Source organism: Anas platyrhynchos, chromosome 16 (genome assembly GCF_047663525.1).
Source record: "Anas platyrhynchos isolate ZD024472 breed Pekin duck chromosome 16, IASCAAS_PekinDuck_T2T, whole genome shotgun sequence".
In the NCBI taxonomy this organism is placed as follows: Eukaryota; Metazoa; Chordata; class Aves; order Anseriformes; family Anatidae; genus Anas; species Anas platyrhynchos.
Window position 1 is genome coordinate 14,968,542 of NC_092602.1, and position 21,237 is coordinate 14,989,778.

General features: G+C 39.3%; 1 protein-coding gene across 4 annotated transcripts in view; it reads right to left on the bottom strand.

The window, feature by feature from the left end:
- The window catches only part of LOC101803831 (transmembrane protein 132B), a 267,174-nt gene that overhangs the window by 72,975 nt on the left and 172,962 nt on the right, over window positions 1-21,237 (bottom strand). For all 4 annotated transcript variants that reach the window (XM_038187471.2, XM_072024322.1, XM_013098081.5 and 1 more), the window contains one exon: window positions 9,738-9,924. In XM_038187471.2, the coding sequence (XP_038043399.1) occupies window positions 9,738-9,924 (187 nt within the window). The remainder of the gene's footprint in view (window positions 1-9,737; window positions 9,925-21,237) is intronic.

Here is a 21,237-nt window from a genome sequence, read left to right on the forward strand (position 1 = left end):
CGGTTCACCCAGAACTGAAATGCTTCATGAAACTGATATTTGGCTGGAATTTCATTTTTGGAAGAAAAACGAGAAAGAAGTTTGACATTATCATAGTTATCCTATTCTGCCATATTTAGAATGGGACATTTTCACCTAGGGAAAAAAAACTTTTCTTCAAAATTAAATATTTGCACATTATTTAATCAAGTTTAAGCAAATAACTGAGTACTACAAGGAAAGATATTCTTCCTCTGTTAAACAATTTTGAATAATCGAAAATAGCTTCCCTGAATGTCCGTTCACAAATGATGTTGAAATTTCTCAGCTGTTTTCAGTCAGAGCACAGCTCATTTGAGCATTCCTCGTGGCATGCACTCCCCACATTTCTTTCAGCACATTTCAGAGTCAAAGTCTTCCCCTGGATCAAACTTAATAATATCTTCTATGGTTTGTATTTTGGATGACATATTTCAAGAAATCTTTTTGAATTTCATCTTTCTCCATAAAATTCACTCTGCACTTGTCAGAACAGCCTTACAAAACAGAGCCATTTAATTCCCTATGACAATTAATTTAAAGATGGTAATAATTGCAGAAGATACTATCTCTGCCTACAGAGACCTAGAACACTCACTATGGGCACAGGAAATATAATAATACAAATTTCTCTTTTTTTTTTTTTTTTCTTTCTCCACAGTATTTAATTTGCTTTGAGTTTAAAATCCTTCCATTGTGAGGTTTTAGGGAAGCTCAAGGGTTCACTCCTGCTCCCATTAATCAATGTTAAAAACACACTTAGAAATCTGCAATCCAAGAATTTCAGATTTTGGTTTTATTAGGAGAAAAAATAACCTTGATAGTCCCTGGTATTGCTGGGGTGAAGCTCTACTCTCTCTTGAATTTACTTTTAAATATTTTTCCCTTGTAATAACGGATTTTGTAAATTACAAAATCACATTCTTGTGGTTCATTTTGCATGTAAAGTAAAACAGAGACCCGCTGCATAATTTTAAAGGCAACTGGAAGGCCAAAGGTCAAAACGATTTCAAGTAAGAAATATGCATTAAGTACAATGGATGAACACACATGAGACTTTCTGCACATAAAATACATTTTCACCAACCTTCAAAAAATATGTAAATCATCTGGGTTTGCTAGAAATGACTGATCCTATCCTGATATTTTTGACACTCTAGGTTCAAGCATTCTGAAGTTTTATAACTGACCCCAGAGAGAGGGAAGAAAAGAGGCTGCTAAGTTTGACATTTTCTTAGCTTTGTTTAAGGTGAAGGTAAGCTGCTTTCTAAGGCTAGGTCTTATTCCATCTTGGCTTGGCAGTGCTCCTTTGATTGGCATGTGAATGTAAGCTATATTGACATTAGCAAAAGTGATTTCTGTAGGAAAAACAAAAATCTGTAAAGGACTTTTTATTTTTAGACACTCTCTTTGTGATAGCAGGATTCAATAGTGTTCTGTGCCAAAACATGGACACTCAAATTCACATTACTTCAGGCATCTTTTAACTTGTACTGAATTAAAATGAATGTGCAGGAGAAATCTTTTCCCCAAAGAAGGACACAGGAGTTGTCATGATTGAAAATCATGGTAGAATCTGAATACAGGAACAGGGCATGATTTCAGCAGAGCCACAGAGAGAAGCTACAAAACACACGATTTCTGAACTTCAAACTTTGCTTGTTTGAGTAGAAGGTCAGGCAGGCACAGCTCAACCTGGACAACCACTGCAGAACATTGCAGCATCTCCCTGGGTGTGGATCTGCCTCAAGTTTGTGCCACGGCCTCAGCTTGTTCGAGGGTTTTCACAGCAAGCGTTTTCACCCTCCTTGGGCGTGGGACAACATTCACAGTCAAGACATCCAAGTCTCATCTCCGTAATGTAGGGCAGACTAAAACATGTGTTTACAGAGGGTTATTTTATCAATCATTTTTGGAAAACCTTCCCGCAAAAATATTTTACATTTTCAGTTGAACCGTGAAGTTGGAAACGCATACAGCCCTTTCTGGGGAAAGAGGTATCAGAACACAACAGCAATGGGCTCTCCATAACTAAAAGCACAAGGCCATGCCATCTCCTCTGCAAATGGGGATTTGATGGCATCCTCCCCGGCTGCAGTTACCCTTCTATGGCTCACTGGCCACATGGCAGCCAAAGCTAGAAGCACGTTAAAAAAATACCATCACCCTGCACTCCTGCATTTCCTAAAACAAACAAGCAAAGTGTTGCACTCAGCAATTCCCTTTCAGCCTGAGTTATAGAAATAGGCATCTTTGAGGACCATTTTTCCTGGGTGTTCTTGTCAGCACGTTTGCTAGCAGCAACTGGAGAAGCTATTATTCAGCCTCCCATTTAAAAGAAACCTTACTAGAATATATACAGCCATCTGTGGTTCTAAGTGATTCACAACATTAGTCAACCATTAGTCAACCAAGAACTTACGTTTTTGGGGAGGAAACAAGATTTCTGAAGACATAGATTAAATGCTTGTAGTATATACAGAGATGTTTCAGGCTAAAGGGCTGAGAGAACAGTGAAACACTGATTGCTGCATTTGAGAAACACTTTAGAATAACGACAGATTGGGAATTACAATCCTATTACTATACAAGAAAGGATCTGTAGCATGTATATCTAAAACACCAGTGATGCCAGTCACAGACCAAACCATCATTTTCCTAGATAAGGCAAGCACACTAGAGATTCATCTGTTATTAAAGTTATTGTTCCACGAGCCTTCAGCCTCAGCTGGAACCTTCTTTTTAAAAAAATTAAATTAAATTAAATTAATCTTCTCAATGTCTCGTTCTTTACTTCAACTAAGTTCCTGGTTGCCTAGAAACTCTCTAAAAGACTTGGAGTCTTCTTTTTTTATTTGCCCATAACCATTAGATAACAGATTAATGGAACCACATTTATTTGTGACAGAAACCTGGATGACAGGCTCAAAACTGGTAAAGCGTCTGTTTCTTCTACTCCAGGAGTCAGGCTCTGCTGGCTACCTTGTTACTCGCAACTTTCTGTAACTATGGAAATTATAGATCATGTCTGTTTAGGTCAGAGGAGGTAACTGAGACTTGTATTCCCACTGTATAGACAGGATTTATCTGTGCTATCAATTTCTATAATTAGCAGGGCATACACTTCACAAGGTTATTGTATTAAAATGAATCAAGGCATCTAGTTTAGATCCCACTTTAAAATGCTCTGACGTATCTGGCAGATGCCTAAAACACATCTTCTGATGCAGTACACATCAACCATTTCACAACTCACATCTGACTTAAATGCCATAAAATTTGTTTTAAAAAAATCACCCGCAGAGCTTATATTTAATAAGTGTAATATCAAAAGTCTGATTCTGATATCCACTAACATAACAAAACAGTGGGACCAAAAAGACCTTCCAATGTGGTTTTGTTCCATGTTCTCCCTTTGATCTGCTGTTCTGCTCAAAAGGATGAAAATGGATAACTTTCTACTTCGGGGGACTTTAGTTCCACATGTTAATCTGTACACCAGGTGTTGGAAGAATCAATTATCAGAGACATTTATTGTCAAAAAAAAAAAAAATAAGCCTCACAGGAGCAAAGCAGCTGACATTTTCATCTGACAGTGCATTACTGAGCATTAAACTGAGCAGCCGGGCACAGATCCTCAAAGGTTTTTAGGGACGTTTTTGTATCGTGCAGCAGGGCAGGGCAAGGCAACAGTGCTCACGCCAGATGCCTGCATGCCGCCTCCAAAGCAGCTACCTCAGGACAGTGTTCATCCTCTTTCATTTCCTTCAGGTAACATTTCTTAGCAGCTTTTTCCTCTTACAAACTTATGGTAAAAAAAAATTAAGACAAAACTGTATCTTCCTTCTGCTCTCCTCCAGAGAAAACTCCAAGAGTCAAATATTCCGGCTTCTTAGTAAGCCTCAAATTAAGGGAGTAATCCTCCCATACATGCATTTTTACCTGAATTAAATCGGCTTAAATAGTTATGCACAGCTTTAGGTGATAAAACAGCATTTACAGTCTTCAAAAGCCACTCATCTCTGCTGTCATTAGTTCTTGACGGTATAAATCCTACCTCTTTTCTAACTGAAACAGTTTTTAGAGATATTAAGCAGTATTATTGGGAGATTTTTTCCTAAGTGTTTTAAAAAGTACCTTTGGGGTACAAAAAGTGAGTCACAAATCATTCAGAAACAGGTAAAACTGAGTAAGTGTGACTTAATTTCCACGTAATTTTCAATTCTTATCAAGCTCGGTGTATTCAGGTCTGATCAATTAATGCCTGTAACATGTTCAGAAAATATAAAGTGCTACATAAATACTGAATAATAATAGTGTACTTAAGGAAAAAAATAATTTGATAATTTGCATGGAGTTTTAGGAATTAACATTTATTTCTTTTCACTATGTATAAAGGCCTATCCAATCCCTTTTACTAGCACAAAATGCTCTAGCAGTTACAGGACAATGGGGCACCATGTACTTTATGTGAGACAGTTCACAGAAAACGAATTTAGAATGATCTGTGAAGTTGCATTTATAGAGGAATGCAGACAGACTGTTTTAATTCATTTTCAAATCCACATTTCCTCCTAGCAAGAACCTAACCACACAGCTTCTGGGACTAACACTCAGCATGATTTCAGAGGTTGTTACAGTTTGGTGCTAAGAGTTTTCTTGGTCTCTTGTCCAAAATCTTAGAATTTCACTGACCACTGCTAAAGCAGTCTGAAAAAAGTAGGAGAAACGATCATGTACTTCCTTACATATTTATATCTGGGTATTTTATGACATCTTTTCTCAATACACATATTTTATACTTCTACAGCAATGCAAGAGCAGAATTATGCATATGTGCAATTAAGAAATCCTATCAAATTTATTTTCTTGCTCAGAAGGGGGGAATTTTCCAATATAGCTTTCTTTACAGAAACAAAACCGTCCAGGAAAAAAAAGACAGGCTATTAGTATAAACACTTCAAGGACACAAGTGATCAGTTACTTTATAAAACAAGCACTAGATAGGATAGGTATGTAAGGCCCAGAATCCTCTCTGATCATCCCAGCGTAAGTCAATGAACACTGAATTCTAGACAAAATAAACAATCTGTTTCTAAAATGGTGTAAAATGCACACAGCAATACCATCTGGGATCAGATTGTAAGTAAGGCTGGAAACAGTGCCAGTGATACCATAAGCGCTTTGCACTCTGAATTGATTTTGAATCAGTGCTCCAGTCACGTGCTAGGAGGTAATAAGTCCATGTTTGAATGCAGAAAAACTCTTCTGTTTGTTTTGGAGTGGCCATTTACCCTTGTATGTCTTTTCACATCTCCAAACAATCCTCATAAAACCAAATGTTTCTTCCTCATAAGGCTTTGGCTGAATGTAGGCAGATTAGGTTGCTTCCTCCTTTCCCACACCCACCTCAGCAGCTGGGAGCAATGGAAATCATGGTACAGCTTAACTAGAGCGTTCCCACTATGTTCCTCTACATGTATAATAAGGGCTACAGGATTGAAGACTCTCAGCAGGCATCTGATTTACAGGCAGAGACATAAGAATGACTCCACAAAGAAAGTCCTTACTGCAGCAGTCAGGTTACCACGGCTGTCATCCAAACCAGCTCCTGAGACAGGTGGAGGTTGCATGCACTTGTGATCACCCATCTTGGTATTTTCTCTTTTCTCTGCTGTGTTAGCCACATTCCCACTCTGTCCTCTCTGCGCACCCTCCTACTGCATGCAATGTCTACATTGCCCACCCAGAAGGGGAGAGATGACTTTCAGAAAGCAAATCCTGAACCACTGGGCTATGCTGCTTCCATCTGGATGTAGTTCCCTTGGAAATCCCAACTGCCTGGCCCTGTGCAATTATTTAAAATGGATGTTTCAATTAGAAGAAGCTCAAGGATTTGGGAAGAACTGCCCAATTATGCAGAAAGAGGACTCTTTCAGCATGAAATTTCATTTCATTCTCTTGCAAATGTTTTATTTATTTATGTATTTTTAATGCATTGAATTTGGCAATAAGTAACATTCAGATTTATTCCAAATGAAAATGAATAGTTTGGGGCAATTCCCAACAGTCCAAGATTACATTTTAGTCCTCCTCTTCCAAAAAAAGAAATGAAAAAAAATTCCCCTAGCATTTTTACAGCTACCATAGAGAACGAAGTTACTTCCTAATGTCCTTAGGAGGCCTTAAAAAGCTCCTTTCTGTACCCAGCATACAGGAGTTACCATTTGCCAGACTGCTCTCCCTGAGTTAAGTCAGACACCTCCTCACAGAGCAGACATGGAGCACAGCTGAGGGGTGCAAACTTGGCCAGCATTTCACCTGTAGACTCTCCCTGGCCCTGCTTCCTTCTTTGCATCTCAAAACAGTGCTTATTAATGTACTTCTGATTTGATACCAGAGGATTAGCCAGAAATAAACTGCAATATCAATTCATTATAGCAAGACTGTCTGCTAATAAGGAGCTATTTTTTGCTATACGATGTGCAAAAATCAGCTGTATCTTCACTAAAACCCCAAAGCAAAAAAAAAAAAAAAAAAAGGCAACAAAAAATATCTCTCAAGTTTGCTACCAAATGTAAATGTTAAGAACATCAGATTTGATGTTAAGAGCTTCATAAACCCAGTAAAGCAAGAAATCAGCTCTTTTCATCATGCTATTATTCAAATGTTACCATGAAGTCTACCACATCTTTATCTACAAAAAAAAAAAGCAAGCTGCTAACGAGGAAAATATCCCCACTGCTGTCTCAAGTCACCACAGTGCAATGACAGAAAAAGTCATCTGGGGGCTCTTTCTGTTTTATATTGCTTGTTTAAGAAAGTAGCATGGAAAACAAAGATGAACTCATGATCAACTGCAGCAACAAAACACAGAATCTCTAGACTATATGGAAGGGATCTCTTCATATTAAAAGACCCAAAGCAGCCTACAGAGATGCATACATTAACATTTGTCTTATGATCACAGAATCATAGAATATCTCAAGTTGGAAGGGACCCAAAAGGATCATTGAGTCCAACTCCTGGGTCCACACAGGACCACACAAAAATCAGACCCTATGTCTGAGAGCACTGTCCAAATACTTCTTGAACTCCTGCAGCTCAGAGCTGTGACCACAGCCCTGGGGAGCCTATCGCAGTGCCTGAGCACCCTCTGGGTGCAGAACCTTTCCTTAACACCTAGCCTGACCCTCTCCTGATAGCTCCATTCCTTTCCCTCGGGTCCTATCTTAAATCTCTTAAGAAAGTTCACTGATGTTCTGCAGGATTTCACAGTTCATTCCTTCTCCAGTAAGCATGTAAACTATGATTATATCCACCTCAGTCCACTTAGTGGAAGGATATCTCTTCCTATCCAGCTTTATGACACTGAACTGCATTTCTTCATGCAACATGGACGTTGTTCCCCTTAATAAGTACGAGGTTTTGGTAATCTCAGTAGAACATTCACTCCTGCAAATCAAGAACCAAATGTTGTGCTCAAACCTTAAATTCTCCAAGGAGATACACATTTTCACCCATGTGAACAAGTAATTTATGCTCCGTGCAAGTAATTTATGCTTAGTACAACAGCAAAGGCATGGAAACTCACAGGATTCTGGACCCTTCGGTGGTACTCTTCTGGAAGACCAAGACCCAGGAGATGACAAAACTCTCCACTAGATACCACTTGCACTCAGAGGGAGGCTGCCTTGCTAATGAGTCAGGCAAATCTTGAAGAGGAATGAATGTTAAAATGTCTTTAGCTTGGTCAGAAATGTTGGGCTTCAGGAACACGCATCTCTGAACAGCACAGCACGATGCACAGAGCAATTATTTTTTGCTCCTGACTGGGCAACACAGTGCCAGAACCTGCACCAGTTAGTGACAATTAAATGAAGCAGCACTGCAAACTGGCAAGTGTACAGGGAAGAAATGCAAATACAAGCTGTTGTTCCTGCCACTGTTGTCATCAGTTCTTCTGTCAACCTAGGATCAAGCAAGTTAATGATGTTCACACGCAGCGACAAAATAATAGCCTACATGAGACCCCCATTTAAGGAGGAAGGTCATAAAATCACACAGGAAGCTTCTTGCTTTACTCCACAGTTAGTTTATAATGACAAAGTGTCTGAGATTAGATTAGCTCCAGTTCAGGTCCAGCCTCAGATTTCATCTAAGGACATTTAGAGACAGCTTAAGCAGCCAAGAGCTGCCATAACTGCAAAGAGATGAAGTGAAACCCTGGCAAAACCCTGCCAGACAGAAGCTAAGCTCTGATCCAACATTCACAATGAGCTTTTGGGTTGGACTTGCTTTTTTTTTTTTTTTTTTTTTACACCCACAGTGCTCTGCATGGCACAAAATCCATGCTATCCATTTGGATACAGCACTGCTCTATGGAAGTCAGTTCACACACCACATTGTTTTTATTATATCCGATTCATCATCACTACTTGATAATATACCATCCATACAATCAGAGTTTTGTTTCATCTTCTCTAGCCATGCTGACTGCTTACATGCTTCAAAAAAGCACTGGAAGAAAATTCTCTATTGACTTTTCCGCATATAATTTCTCCTCTATCATTGGGCTGCCAATAAGTGCAGCTTTTGGCAGTAGGAACTGGAAATAAGACTTATTTAGGACCTTGTTTACTTTTAGAAGTATCTTTCCTTGCTTTTGCCCTACTGTGGAAAGCTAGTGGCCATGCAGAGGAAAATGCCAGTATTTCTGGGTTAATTAGCGTAATAGAACAAACACTGACAGACTGAGAAGGAAGGACAAATGTTCATGAGAAAGTAAACAAATTGATCGGGTGTTTCTCAGGGAACTGGTGTAAGAGCCAGGTTCTCAGTTTTTCATTTTTTTTCACTTTGCTTAAATGAATAAAAAAAAGGAGAAAGAGGCTGGAGAAAAACAATTATCCCTTTAAAGGTTCCTAGATCCATTTTTCCATTTTACATAAATATCACTATTACTCTTTTACACCAGAATATTCCCACTGAAATCACTGGAATTGTGTCAGCTCAAAGTTCCAGTACTTACCAAAAGGTCCATCAGGCCCAAATGTGTATAGGCCAAGAAAAGCTGCATTGCTGCATTTGAGATTAGAAGTAGATACTTGCCTTTTTTTTTTTTTTTTTTAAATAAGCCATCAGCTGTGATTCTTCTGCATTTGTTCACCTGAAACCCTGCCTGGAAAATAAGTCAAGCACCTAAGTCTTCAGAAAATATTTTGTCATTTCTCTATGTCTCTGAGTGGACCTTTTATTAAATTGACAGTTTGCAGCTCACTGGTTTGTGTGGCTCTGTGGGGAACAGCAAAGCAGAAAACAGTCTAGTTGTTTGGTTTAGCAATGAAGTTTCCCCACACAGGCATGACAATTTATTTCATTGAAAATGTCCCAGCTAATTGCACCATTTACCCTTAGAGCACATGCATGGCAGTCACATTTATACACCAGAAGACAATAGTGCCAAAGGAGCTATTACCGTGTACCAGGCCAATAATCCACAAACGGTAAAGGATTTACACAAAAGACTCAAATGGTTTCCTAGGAGTCATTATGGCATATCAGGTAAATAAAATATTATTGAAATGTATTTTTTGCATTTCAATCATTTGCGGCAGGTGCATAGGAAGTAGCACACAATGAAATGGTTCACATTCCCTTGAATACTACTGAGAATCAACAGAAACATTTAGCAAGAAGAAGCAGCAGCAGGTTCCTACCATCGCAAGGGGAACAATTCCAGCAAACATTGTTCGGCTGACAAAGATCTCAGAGACCACCAGTTCACTCAGGGAGTCATCTCGAGGGTACTCCACCTGCCAGGTAATTTGCTGGGCTCCTGCCAGGCTGCTAGCATTGTCAATCTCAAAGTCCATCTGCAGGATCTCATAGGAGGAGATGTTTGCTCTGGAATAAAAAAAAAAAAAAAAAAAAAAAAAAAGAATGCCCATAAAAGAAACATCAGTAGGATGTTAATAACAAAATATATTTTGACTTCTCTTTCCTATTCAACAGAAGGTTTATCATTGAATTCAACATGCAGACTCCAAGACACTGACAGAAACCTAAATCAAACTACACACTGGGCAATATACTTAAAAGATAAGGTGACAGTACATCTTGTACATCCTTAAGTTTGCTGACATGGATTCATCTCACTCATTAAACTCAAGCGTTCATTCTCTGTAATCATGATGAACCTACAGAATAAAACCCAAACCCTGGGAACTGCATTGTACAGATTTTGCTAAATTATTCAATATAACATTATTATAATGTTGTTGCTGCAAATACTGATGCTCCAAAACAACAGAATACTTGACCATTCCTCATGCAGTATCAGAAATGAGCTTTTCTGGGGAAAAACAAGTCTTTCAAATGCAAACTTGTTTTTATCTCAGTGAAAAAATGGATTTGCGGAAATTATACATGATGATGAATGTGGGGTAGAATTTCCTTATTTTCGATTCATGAAAGTATTCTTTGCATCAGTGATGCAGACTTGTAATTGTATGGTGATCATTACATATTTCTCATTTGGGAATAGAAGCTTAAAGGTAAAGAAATTGATGTAAATGCATAGCATTCAAAGCTCTATTTAAAAATCAATTCTCCTTTTGTTAACAACAACACTTAGCTCTCTCCTCTGGTCCAACAATATGTAAATATTAATAATTAATCCTCAGGTTAGAAAGACAGATATTTTTATCTTCGAGTTACAGGTAAGAAAACAGACACCAAGGCTTAACCATCAGCAATCAACAGCAGGGAGCTATTTATAAAATAGACATCCGTTCATCCAGTGCTTTACTTCCACAAAAATTAAGGTATTTTACAAAGCAACATACAAATTCCTGCCCCGATCCCACAGCCAGAGACCTGCACTGCAGAGATCTGATGCAGCTTGCAAAGCACAGAGGCAGACTGGAAAGGCAGCTAACCTGACTGCTGACCCAACCATATTACATCGAATTACATATTACCCAATCATATTACATCGAAAAAACAACTGATTTGATCAGTATTTCTGAAGTTTCAGAGTCCAAGCTCATAAAATAGGATAAAATTTGAACTTGCAGCATGCTAGCCACTCTAATATCTTGAATGTGCTCTTACGAGGAACGAGAGCCGAGGGATGTGTCCTGTGCCTGCAGGCACTGAGCACCACCCACTCTCTGTACTTTCACCCTTGGTCCTCTTCCATGGGACATTTATTCACATGCCCTCAAAGACACTAAGAGTTGTGCTCAAAGAAAGTTTTAGTCTGCTGCTACAAAGAACAGACACTTAAACACTCTTTTCCTCTTCCCAATTGCACAGAGGCAGAAACTATTTTTGCCATATGTTTTTGAAGGCACATTGTAAAAGAAAAAAAATCTAAACAGGAATTATTGATTTTCATGTTTTCTTTCTGACAACAAACAACACAAACATATGCTTCAATGCCTGGAGGATAAATATTTTCCATGCTAACAGAAGATAATACCCACCTCCAGGCAAAAACAGAAGCTGTAAAGGCATCTTTTGGATGGCCAACCAGACAAACAGCAAAAGCCCTTTAAGAGGAATATCACTACAGAGTACTAGGGATGTAATTAAGCTTTTTCTGTTAAAAAGCGTAACCACTGTGGGCATCACAATTGAGCACTCAACTTCACAAGTCTTCCACATCACTTCTGGCAGTTTGTTTTATCTAAATTACATAAAATGAATTTGCTCACAATGCAGAAATGATATTTTGAGATGAGCTTTATGCTAACTATGGATGTGGATATTAGGCCTGTCAAGGTATGTTTGGATCTGCAGTTTAGGTTCAATCTGTTCAATCCAATAGTTGCCACTCACAAACATGCACGAGTAGTTTCAAATTCTGAACAAAACCATTGATGGAGGGTTTTGCTTTGGATTCATCACTTAAACAGTGTGTCAGATAAGTCTGCACTGATAAATTAATTCTGTACGTCTCAGTGACTGGCTCTTCTTTCAGCTCAGTCCATCGTGTTTCAAATATGCCTTTACTGTTTTTCCTTTTATACATCTCAAAAGTAACAGTAATAGTAGTTTTATACTTTTAAGAAAGTCCAGGACTCAGATCTCCCTAAGAAAAGCGTGTGTCTTGCCTATATAAGCAAACAGAAGTAATTGCTTGGGAGAAGCATGACTCTTGTGCCTACAAACATGCAAAGACCTTCATTGCATCCTTAGCACAGCAAGGAACCTTCAATGTATTGCTATACAAGAGAAAAGTTTCATTTAAAGACAGACGTGCTTATGCACTCCTGGACTGGAAGTGAGCCACTAAGCATCTAGAAAAGAGCAGCAACTCAGATACAGAAACCTTCCTGAGATCTAACTAATGGTAACATACAAACGAAAGCAAAGGTGACCTCCTGGAGCAGGTGGTGCTCCCAGTTCCAAGAATTCTCATCTCTGGAAGAACAACAGGGCTTGCCAAATGCTTTCTGCTTTGTCTCAGAAGCAAACCACGTAGCATGTGATACTAACAAATATTAAATAAGGATCCACCTTTCATATGGAGTTGTGCTGAAAGCACAGCATTTACTGTATCTAAGTAGCATTCGCTTACAGAGTTTCTCCACTGAGTGAACAGTTTTTAGCAAACAAGTACTCGACTTTCTGGACTCCTTTATTCACCAGCAGGTTTCCAGTTACCTTCAGAACAGCAGGTCAATGGATTTTCTCAAAACTATAGTCTCCCTTTTTTCCTCTTCAGGACAAAGCTTGGGCTTTCAAGCAATGCTAAATGTTACAGTATCTGGGTCACAGAGAACCCCATGGAATAATCCACCCTCTTTGCTCAGAGTCTCTTCACTGAATACAGCTATAATGGCCCCATGACGAAACATGAAAAATGAGTGTCTTTCTGGCTCAGACTAGAGCCTTTCAACCGGGTAGTGCATCTCCTGCAGAGGTTTCTTTCCTATCAGGCAGATTGGTATCAGATTTGTAATTCTTGCAATTTATTAACCATTCTCTGTAATATCTTGTGAGACACCACTGCCTTTTCCACTGAAATTGATGGAAGTTGCCAAAGTAAAAACAGATGAATTAAATCATAATGAAGACCTTACGGGTTAGCATTTACTGCTGTGAGCTCCATTAGCTGATAACTCCACATCACAATACCTGTATCTAAATTCCTCTCCTTGATATGCAGCGTTGCACTACAGACCTTTTTAAAAGGAGTTACTCCACCCTGCCATGGCAAATCTTCAGCTTTTCCTCGCTCTGATCTGTAGCTTCTGACCAATGTTGGGCTTTGTGGTCACTGTCATCTGTAACCACCAGCTGAAGACAAAATGCTACAAGTGGGAAAATCTACTCGCTGAGAAGATGATGACTGTAACTCATGCTGTAATCAGCCATTAAATCCCACTAAACCAAACTTTATCCTATAAAGATTTTTCAGCTTTTTCTTGAGACTTACTCCATTTTTCTCTGAAATAAGTTTGCACTATTGGGAAGAGCCTGATGGAATCTAAGGACTATAAATCACTTCTCCTTTTCACATCTTTCTTCTCTTTTTAGTTAAATATTTCTATTGTCCAGTGGAGTTTTTGCCCAGTTTAGAAGGATTTTGCCAAGCCCCAGCTAGAGTTTAGAGGAGCAATAAAAAATAAAAAGTCAAAATTCCTTTTATAAAAAAAGATTATTTCCTGCAAGCACAATGAAAAGACCGTATAATTTTAGGCAGCTGGCATCCTTGCTAATAAGTCCATTTCTATGGAAATGAGTTCATAACTATTAATTTTGCCTGCTCCTGATCTATTCTTGATGAGTCTTTCAAATTTAGAAAAGCGCTTCATGATTCTCTCAATTTGGTAATTACTAACTCCCTTTGATGAATCCAGCCCAGTGTTTCAGACATGAGACATTCATTAGACATTTTTCTTTCTGGTGAGAGGAGAAAAAGAAACCATGGGCTTGGATTTATTTCCTCTCACAAGCTCTGGCAAGTAGACCTTCTTCCTCCTATTGCAATTTATAATCTGTCTGTACTTTCACAACACTGCCTCTGCTGGTGCTTCAAGAACCTGACATTTTTGCAGAATTTCTTGTTGTCAAGACTCAGATATGTTTGATGCGTACAAACCAGGTCCCCAGTAACCTTTACAAGCTTTATAACATATACAATCATCATTCTGTACACAGCAGACTTAGTGGGCACAGTTGTCAACCTGACCTGGAACACAGCATTTTAGCACAGAATACACAGAACAGCAAAGCCATGCCAAAGTAAAACCCAACTGCAGCTCCAACCAGAATGCAAACAAGAGTTAATCGGGTCAGGGAAATGTTGCTAATCCCCAGAACTGGACCCTATGCTACAAGAAACATGGAGGCAGGTGGCTGTACGCAAGCAGAGCCCAACACCTTGCCCAGCTCACCACATTGAACCTAAAGCATTTCTTCTGGACGTGCCTTAAAGCCATAGAGGAACACGCACTCCACCCAGAGGCAGAGCCTCTTTCAGTTATAAACACCAGGATTCATACCATTGTTGGAGGGCTAACTACTGTGTTACCTTACTAAATTTATTCCGATTGACTTCCTGGATCTGCCAGTGCATGCAAACATAAGAAATATATATATATAGAGAGAGAGAGAGAGAATCTGAATCTTAAAAAGAACCTTGACAGAATTTGTTTCTCTTCATTTATTACCTTATTAAGAATCAATACTGCATAGGTTCATCTTATAAAATTACAGATCACTGTGAGTGTCCACAGTAGTGCTAATGTTAGAGGTTTTACTAAGTACTAAAAAGTCACCCAGCATTGAAATATTAACAAATTAAATTTATTCCTATTTTTGTCTAAGCGAAACATGGAATTATTGAATTAAATACTGGAATGATATACACTGATTGATGTTATGATGGCAGTGACAGTCTAAATGGTTAGTAGTTACCTTAAATAAACAAATGCCTATTATTAGCTATTAAGAAAGATTTACACTGCTAACCAAGCCAAAGCGCCTGCCCTACATCATTTTAGAGAGAACAAAATATGCAGAAAGCCATGAATGAAGGAGGACGGCAGAGGACACTCACAGTGCAATCAGCTCGGTATGCCCCAGCAATTGGAGGGTTTGCGGGCTCCTGCTGCCACCTCATTGACAATTTAGTTGAAAATAAGTCAGAACCTTCTGCTAGTGCAGTTGGCTATTACAGGAAATCATGAGTTTCATTCATTCATAAAATAACATTTTCAGTAAATGGCAAACTGTTTATGAGGCACACAGCAGTGTAAACAAAACTCCTAAAAAACAAAGCAGACACTAGGTAATTGGAGATAACAAAATGTCTGGTATCACGTTGCTTGGAATCTTCTCAATATTAATAATGGTCAATTCTTACTCTCTCTGACAAATTGCCACCAAATTTAATGAGAACAGGATTATATAAGCAAGGTACATTAGTTTATAAAATATTTCAGTAACACAGTTCTCACTCCTTTGATCTCAAGAGGCTTAATTTCATAAGCATGGTTTACTGAAGAGCAAACAGTTCCAACAGGGGGCTTTACAACAACTGATTGTAAATACTCATGACCCTAATTTCCTGCTGAAATCAAACAAAGCAGCAGACATCCACATCCAAGACCTCTTGGGCAAAAGATCCATATTATAGGTCCTGACCTTCTTCCCCCAAAGGAAATTAAGATCCCAGCAGTCTGAGATGAAGGAAATTAAACTTAATACCTGCTAAAAGAGCCACATCCACTCTCCAAATTGCAAAGATTTGCATACTGGCAACCTATGTACTTTGCTGAGTGCTGTTTTCCTGAATATGGGCATTGGCTAACAGGAACTGGCAGCAGATAATGCCTTTAAATCCAGAATATTTTCTACCAGCTACAACATCCTTAAGTATATATCTTACTTGAGAACAACTTACCGAAGTGAAACACTACATCTTGTGTTCCGTATGATGTTTGACTTGCTGATGATAATGGATGTTAAAACCTACCAACCTAAGCCCTTCTTTCCCAGGGCATTCCATTTTCATTATGCTGTAAGGACACAGAGCTGGATACAAGCAGCCTACTCATGCCTCTCCCCCCTCCCCATGGCCCCCATGGCCAGTTTGCTGACGAAGAGCCTCTCCTGACCAGTCCTGGAGGTGAGCCTGACTGGAGCCCAGTGCACACAGGTAGAGGCATACCTGTCAGGTGTTGCAGCATAGATGAACGTCCCTGGAAACCAGGGAAAACTCCATGTGTGTCCTGAGAATTTCTGCAAGCTTCTGCATCAGCAGGGAAATGTTCAGATGACAGTGGTGCTACCACTCACTGCATGGCCCCCAGAGGCATTTGTTCTGCTGAAGGAACCTGCACAGTTGGGGCTGTGAGGTAGGGACAAATGCTAGAAAAAAGCCCTGGTCACTCTTCCTTCTTCCTGTTGTCTAGTTTACTGCTCCCCAACCACAGGCTTTTTCAAAACATGTCTTGGTGCCTCATCTTAGTTTTCTTTCACTGCCATAGGAACTCACACTCTTCACAGGTGCATGGGCTATATCCGTGGCTAAATAGGATAAATCCAAGCTGTTAAATCTGTTAAGAATGCATGTTTTGACACAGCAATTTTTAATAATCTAGGAAAAGACATAATAATAAGAAGAAATTTTTCTTTGAAACACACAAGACCAGGTATTATTCATGTTATTTTTGCTTAGCCAACATCTTCCCACAACTGAAAACAATAAATCTAGATAATGAGCAAACCTTTTAAGCTCTTCAGCTTCTTCTACTGCCAATTCACAACTGTGCTGCTCACTAACAACTTGCAATAACTTCCACTTTATTTTTATCAACATCATCATCATAACCCTGGAGACAACTGAGACAATTACCTCAATTATTTTTATTTGCTTCTAACTTTGTGACAGCGTACAGAAATTTTTCTGGTAAAAGAGTCCTTAGATACTATTTTAGCTAGCCTTTAACAAAATAGGACTTTTAGAACCAAATTCAGTATGGATGTAATTGGTGCTGTCCATTGGTAACTATGCTGGGCATTGGGACTCCATTTGTTCCTTTGTCATGATTCTCCCCTTTTGAAACAGCATGTAAGCTTTTGGGGTTTAAAAAAGCATTTTGATTGCACTGAATATTTTTTTCTGACTACTATTTAGAACCTCTTTATTGCTATGCTGTGTATTTCTTAAAATAAAGCTTCTCTGCCAGGAGAAAGCATCTTGCTGGGAAATATAACAAACACATTCAATAAGAAAAACAGGGGCCAGGGTATATAGCTGATGTTGGATGCAAATATAGAGGGAGCTATTTTTGTATAAAAGAACAAATGATTTTTTGATTAAAGATTTATGCTGAATCCTACCCAGTTAATAAATACCACAGCCCAAATGGTACTTAGGATTTTTCTTGAAACTATTCAGAGATCCTTACGTATTTACATACCATGTGATACTGTAATCACATGGTGTATTTTCACACTGCTGTGCAGGCAGCCGAAATACACCATAAAGCAATGATGGATTTTTAAACAACCAGTGACTAAAAAATTCAGTGATATAAGAACTTCTTTGCAATGCAGAGCTTCCATACAAAGAACATCTCCCTTCAGAGGCTCTCAAAAGACCTTTAAATGAATGAGAATACAACTTCAGAGACACTTATTTTTACCATTGCCTGCGCTGCAGCTGAATAACCCAAGACATGTATCTTCTGCCAAGCTGCACATTAACGTCTGTGCAGCAAACATTTCAGTTCACCCCAAATTGAAGAGAATTAACGTACTGGGTCACCCAGAGAATTGATGGTGGAGCCAGTGATTGACCCCAAAAGTTACTTGTTAGAAACCCACTGCAATGCAATGGGACTGACTCAGCCTGCCTATAATGCCGCCACGTAACAGCCAAAGAAGTGTGTTTCCTGCAGGTAATTAAGCAGAAGAAAAAGGCCAATCTCTCACATAGGTACCCCACTATCCCTGCCCTAGGTTTTTGGTTTCCAGCTCTGCATAGCTGAAGATGCTTCTTTCAGTCTTGTTCTTCTCCAGCCAACTACAACATGGAAGACATGAAACAGTTTAATTTCTCTGTACACTCTTCCAAATTTATTGTGGGTACCAGGAAGAGTGAGTCTATGTGACAGCTGTTGAGCTCATGCAGTTATGCAAGGCTCTTAGATATTACATTTACAAACACATACACAGGTTCCCCATTTTCCTAAGAGAGAAGTGCTTGGATAAGTGACCTGGGTGAACCCTAACAACTAAAACCACACTTCCAACAAGAAGTTTCCTTGGCATTTTAAAAAGCTTACCATTTTTTATTTGCCTGGCATTAGCAGTAATTGATCAGACTCATTTGTATACAGCAAATGCACCAGTAAAGAAAAATGCAATTAGACCTAGGAAAAAGTTACTAGCAACCCAGTTGCTGTTTTGATTTCAGAATTACAGCTGAGGCTGACACCTGGATCACCTTGGGGAGAAAAAATCAACCAGAGGGGATCTAAAGATGCAAATTCACCATGCACTGCATTTATGAATGAAAGGGAAGGAGAGACAGGCTGCACTGTGGCACTAACAGACCTTATTCACTGGAGGATGCATGAAAACAGTGACAAATGGTGCTCTACTCCTGAGGATCTTAAAAGCCTAATGCGACACTTTGAACTTAATCCTCTGCTTAATGGGCAGAGGGTGTGAACAAGTAACAGAATGCCAAGCAGTTAGCAAGGACAATGGAAAATTAAAAAACAGAGGTTTGTTCTGAAGTATTCCAAGAGTGCACAGAACTCATGAATCTACTGTAGAAGCTACTACAATACCACCTGCACAAAATAAAGAACGAATCAAAATAGGAACATGAGCAAGAATTATTTTATTCCTCCTACATTTTGTTCAGATTTAAACAAGACTAAGCAGATAATGAATTAGACCTAGCTATCTTTGAACCTAATGTGCTTTGAGATGAAGAGATAATGTGCAGGGTATCCCGTGGCTTGTTCACGTTTCTGATAAGAAATAAACAGCCATGAAAACATCCTCAGAGAAGCTAAGGCAGGGATCGTTGTGGTCCATTAGCATTAACACAACAGGATCTCCTCTCCCCCCACTTCCCTCAGAGACCCGGTGTGCATAAGATTGTTTTATTTTATAGTCTGTTAATTATGTGAAAAGAGAGCAAAGCCTTTCCTCTCAGTATTGATACCCACTTAACAGAAAATAAAAATGTGGAACTGGCATATGAATATCAGTTCCACATGTTTTAATTAATAAACAACATGAATTCATCCAGCTGAGCAAACAGAGGGTGGAGCAGAGCCTGCATTCAGTGTAAGAACAGAAAAGAGCCATCTACAATAGCACTGTGTGCCTCCTCCCTTTGTTCGCTGAGATCAGCTTACGGTCCTGATGTTCACAACAAAACTACAAGTAAGAGAGAGAAACAAGTAGTTATAATGTACACCACTCCATTAAAGCCTATTTTTATCCTAGAAATGAATCCAAATTTCTCTAGAAGTGCCAAGATCACTCCAAACAACAAAAAGCAGAGGGGCGGATTTAACATTTCTCTCCCTTTTAGAATCATTCCACAATTACTTTCTAATGGCATGCAAGTAAGGTCAACACAATGGTCACCACATAACATCTCTAGGTCACCTTCTCCAAGAGTAATCATTACTTTGTCACACTTGCAAGACAATGATTTCCCAACATGCAATGAATTCAAACACAGTGACAGCTAATGGCATGCACTGGGGGGCTGCTGGGATATTGCTCAGAGGTAAGGTCATACCATGAATAAATGAGTCTGGCTGTGAGTAATAAGTGAGGTTAATTCATTTAGGCTCCAAAAAGGAATAATTAGAAATGGAAAGGGGAAAAGCGGTGTTACTTCCCGCCTTCCCCACTCCCCTGTTTATACCATAAAATGCCCCCCGAGACTTCGTTTCAAGGAATTTCTGCAGCAGCGAAGGCTGTAACAACCTGCAGATGGAGCAGGGCTGAGCTGCTCAGCGGTGTGAGGCAGAGCAGACTGTGATGCCGTGGGGAGAGCTCCGCCACGGGTACCACACGGAGGACGGCACACATTTTTCAATCCAGGGAGTCTGAGCCAGGCATGACCCAAACAGAACAGTGACAAAAACACTGCCGGGATGGACATGATGTTACACTGATTCCCCTATTACCCACTGAAATAATTACCCAGTTTGAGGATGGTTTTGCTTTTTCATTTTCCTTTGTACAATTAAAAACATTACCCAAGCAAAAATACCAGCAGTAATAAAGAACAAAGACTCAGATAAAAGGATTTCTGGAAAAAAGCAGGTTCCTGCATGCACTGCAAATCATGCTACACTATTGAAAATATCGCAAGTCCTAGCACGCAGGGTTAACGCAAAGCAGAATTTACAAAATCATCGTTCTTCTATTCCTCTCTTTCCTGAATCTTTTCGGGATTTCATAATCTCACCCTCCTCCTGCCCCCCCTCCCAACTGCCTTCCTCCCCGTACAAGAATATGCAAAGCCCTAGAAAACTGTTTAGCTGAAATCCTTAGATTTTGTTGAGTCCTGGCATTCTTTGAGACAGCTGTATTTATACCCATTGCTGGTCGGTAGTCATGCTGGAAGCAATTAGCTTTGATGCTTTTTCAATATCCCCTTTCAAGAACTTTGAGATCCCTCACTGCTGTTGATTTAGATGTAGAGAAGCGCTGCAAAATAAAGAAATAAATAGAGTTCACCCATATGCTCAGTTCCTGTAGCCTAATTCAAATGCACCAACTTCAGCTCCCCATGATATAATCCATCCCTCCACAAACAAATTCCCACCCCATCAGTGAAAATGCTCAAAGGCCTTGAACACCATCACCACAACCCTCAAAGACAGCAGCTTCCAGCACGGATGGGCCCACAAAGGGTTCAACCAGCCAGCAGCCATCTCCTTTGTACCAACAGGTTGCATTTGAGCATCTCCATGGATTTAACAACACTTTCAAGTGTGTCCTTTATGTTTACTAAGAGAAAGTCTGTCATTACTGGTCTACTTAAAAGAAAAAAAAAAAAAAGGAAAAAAAAAGGAAAGAAAAACATGGTATGATAAGACAGTAGTTAAACGTATACTGATTACAGTAATTGCATCCATTCCTCTGTCGGAAAGTCTTGTATTGTATTTCTAATACGTGCTGATAAGTGCATTCACAACATGATTAACAGCCTCCAGA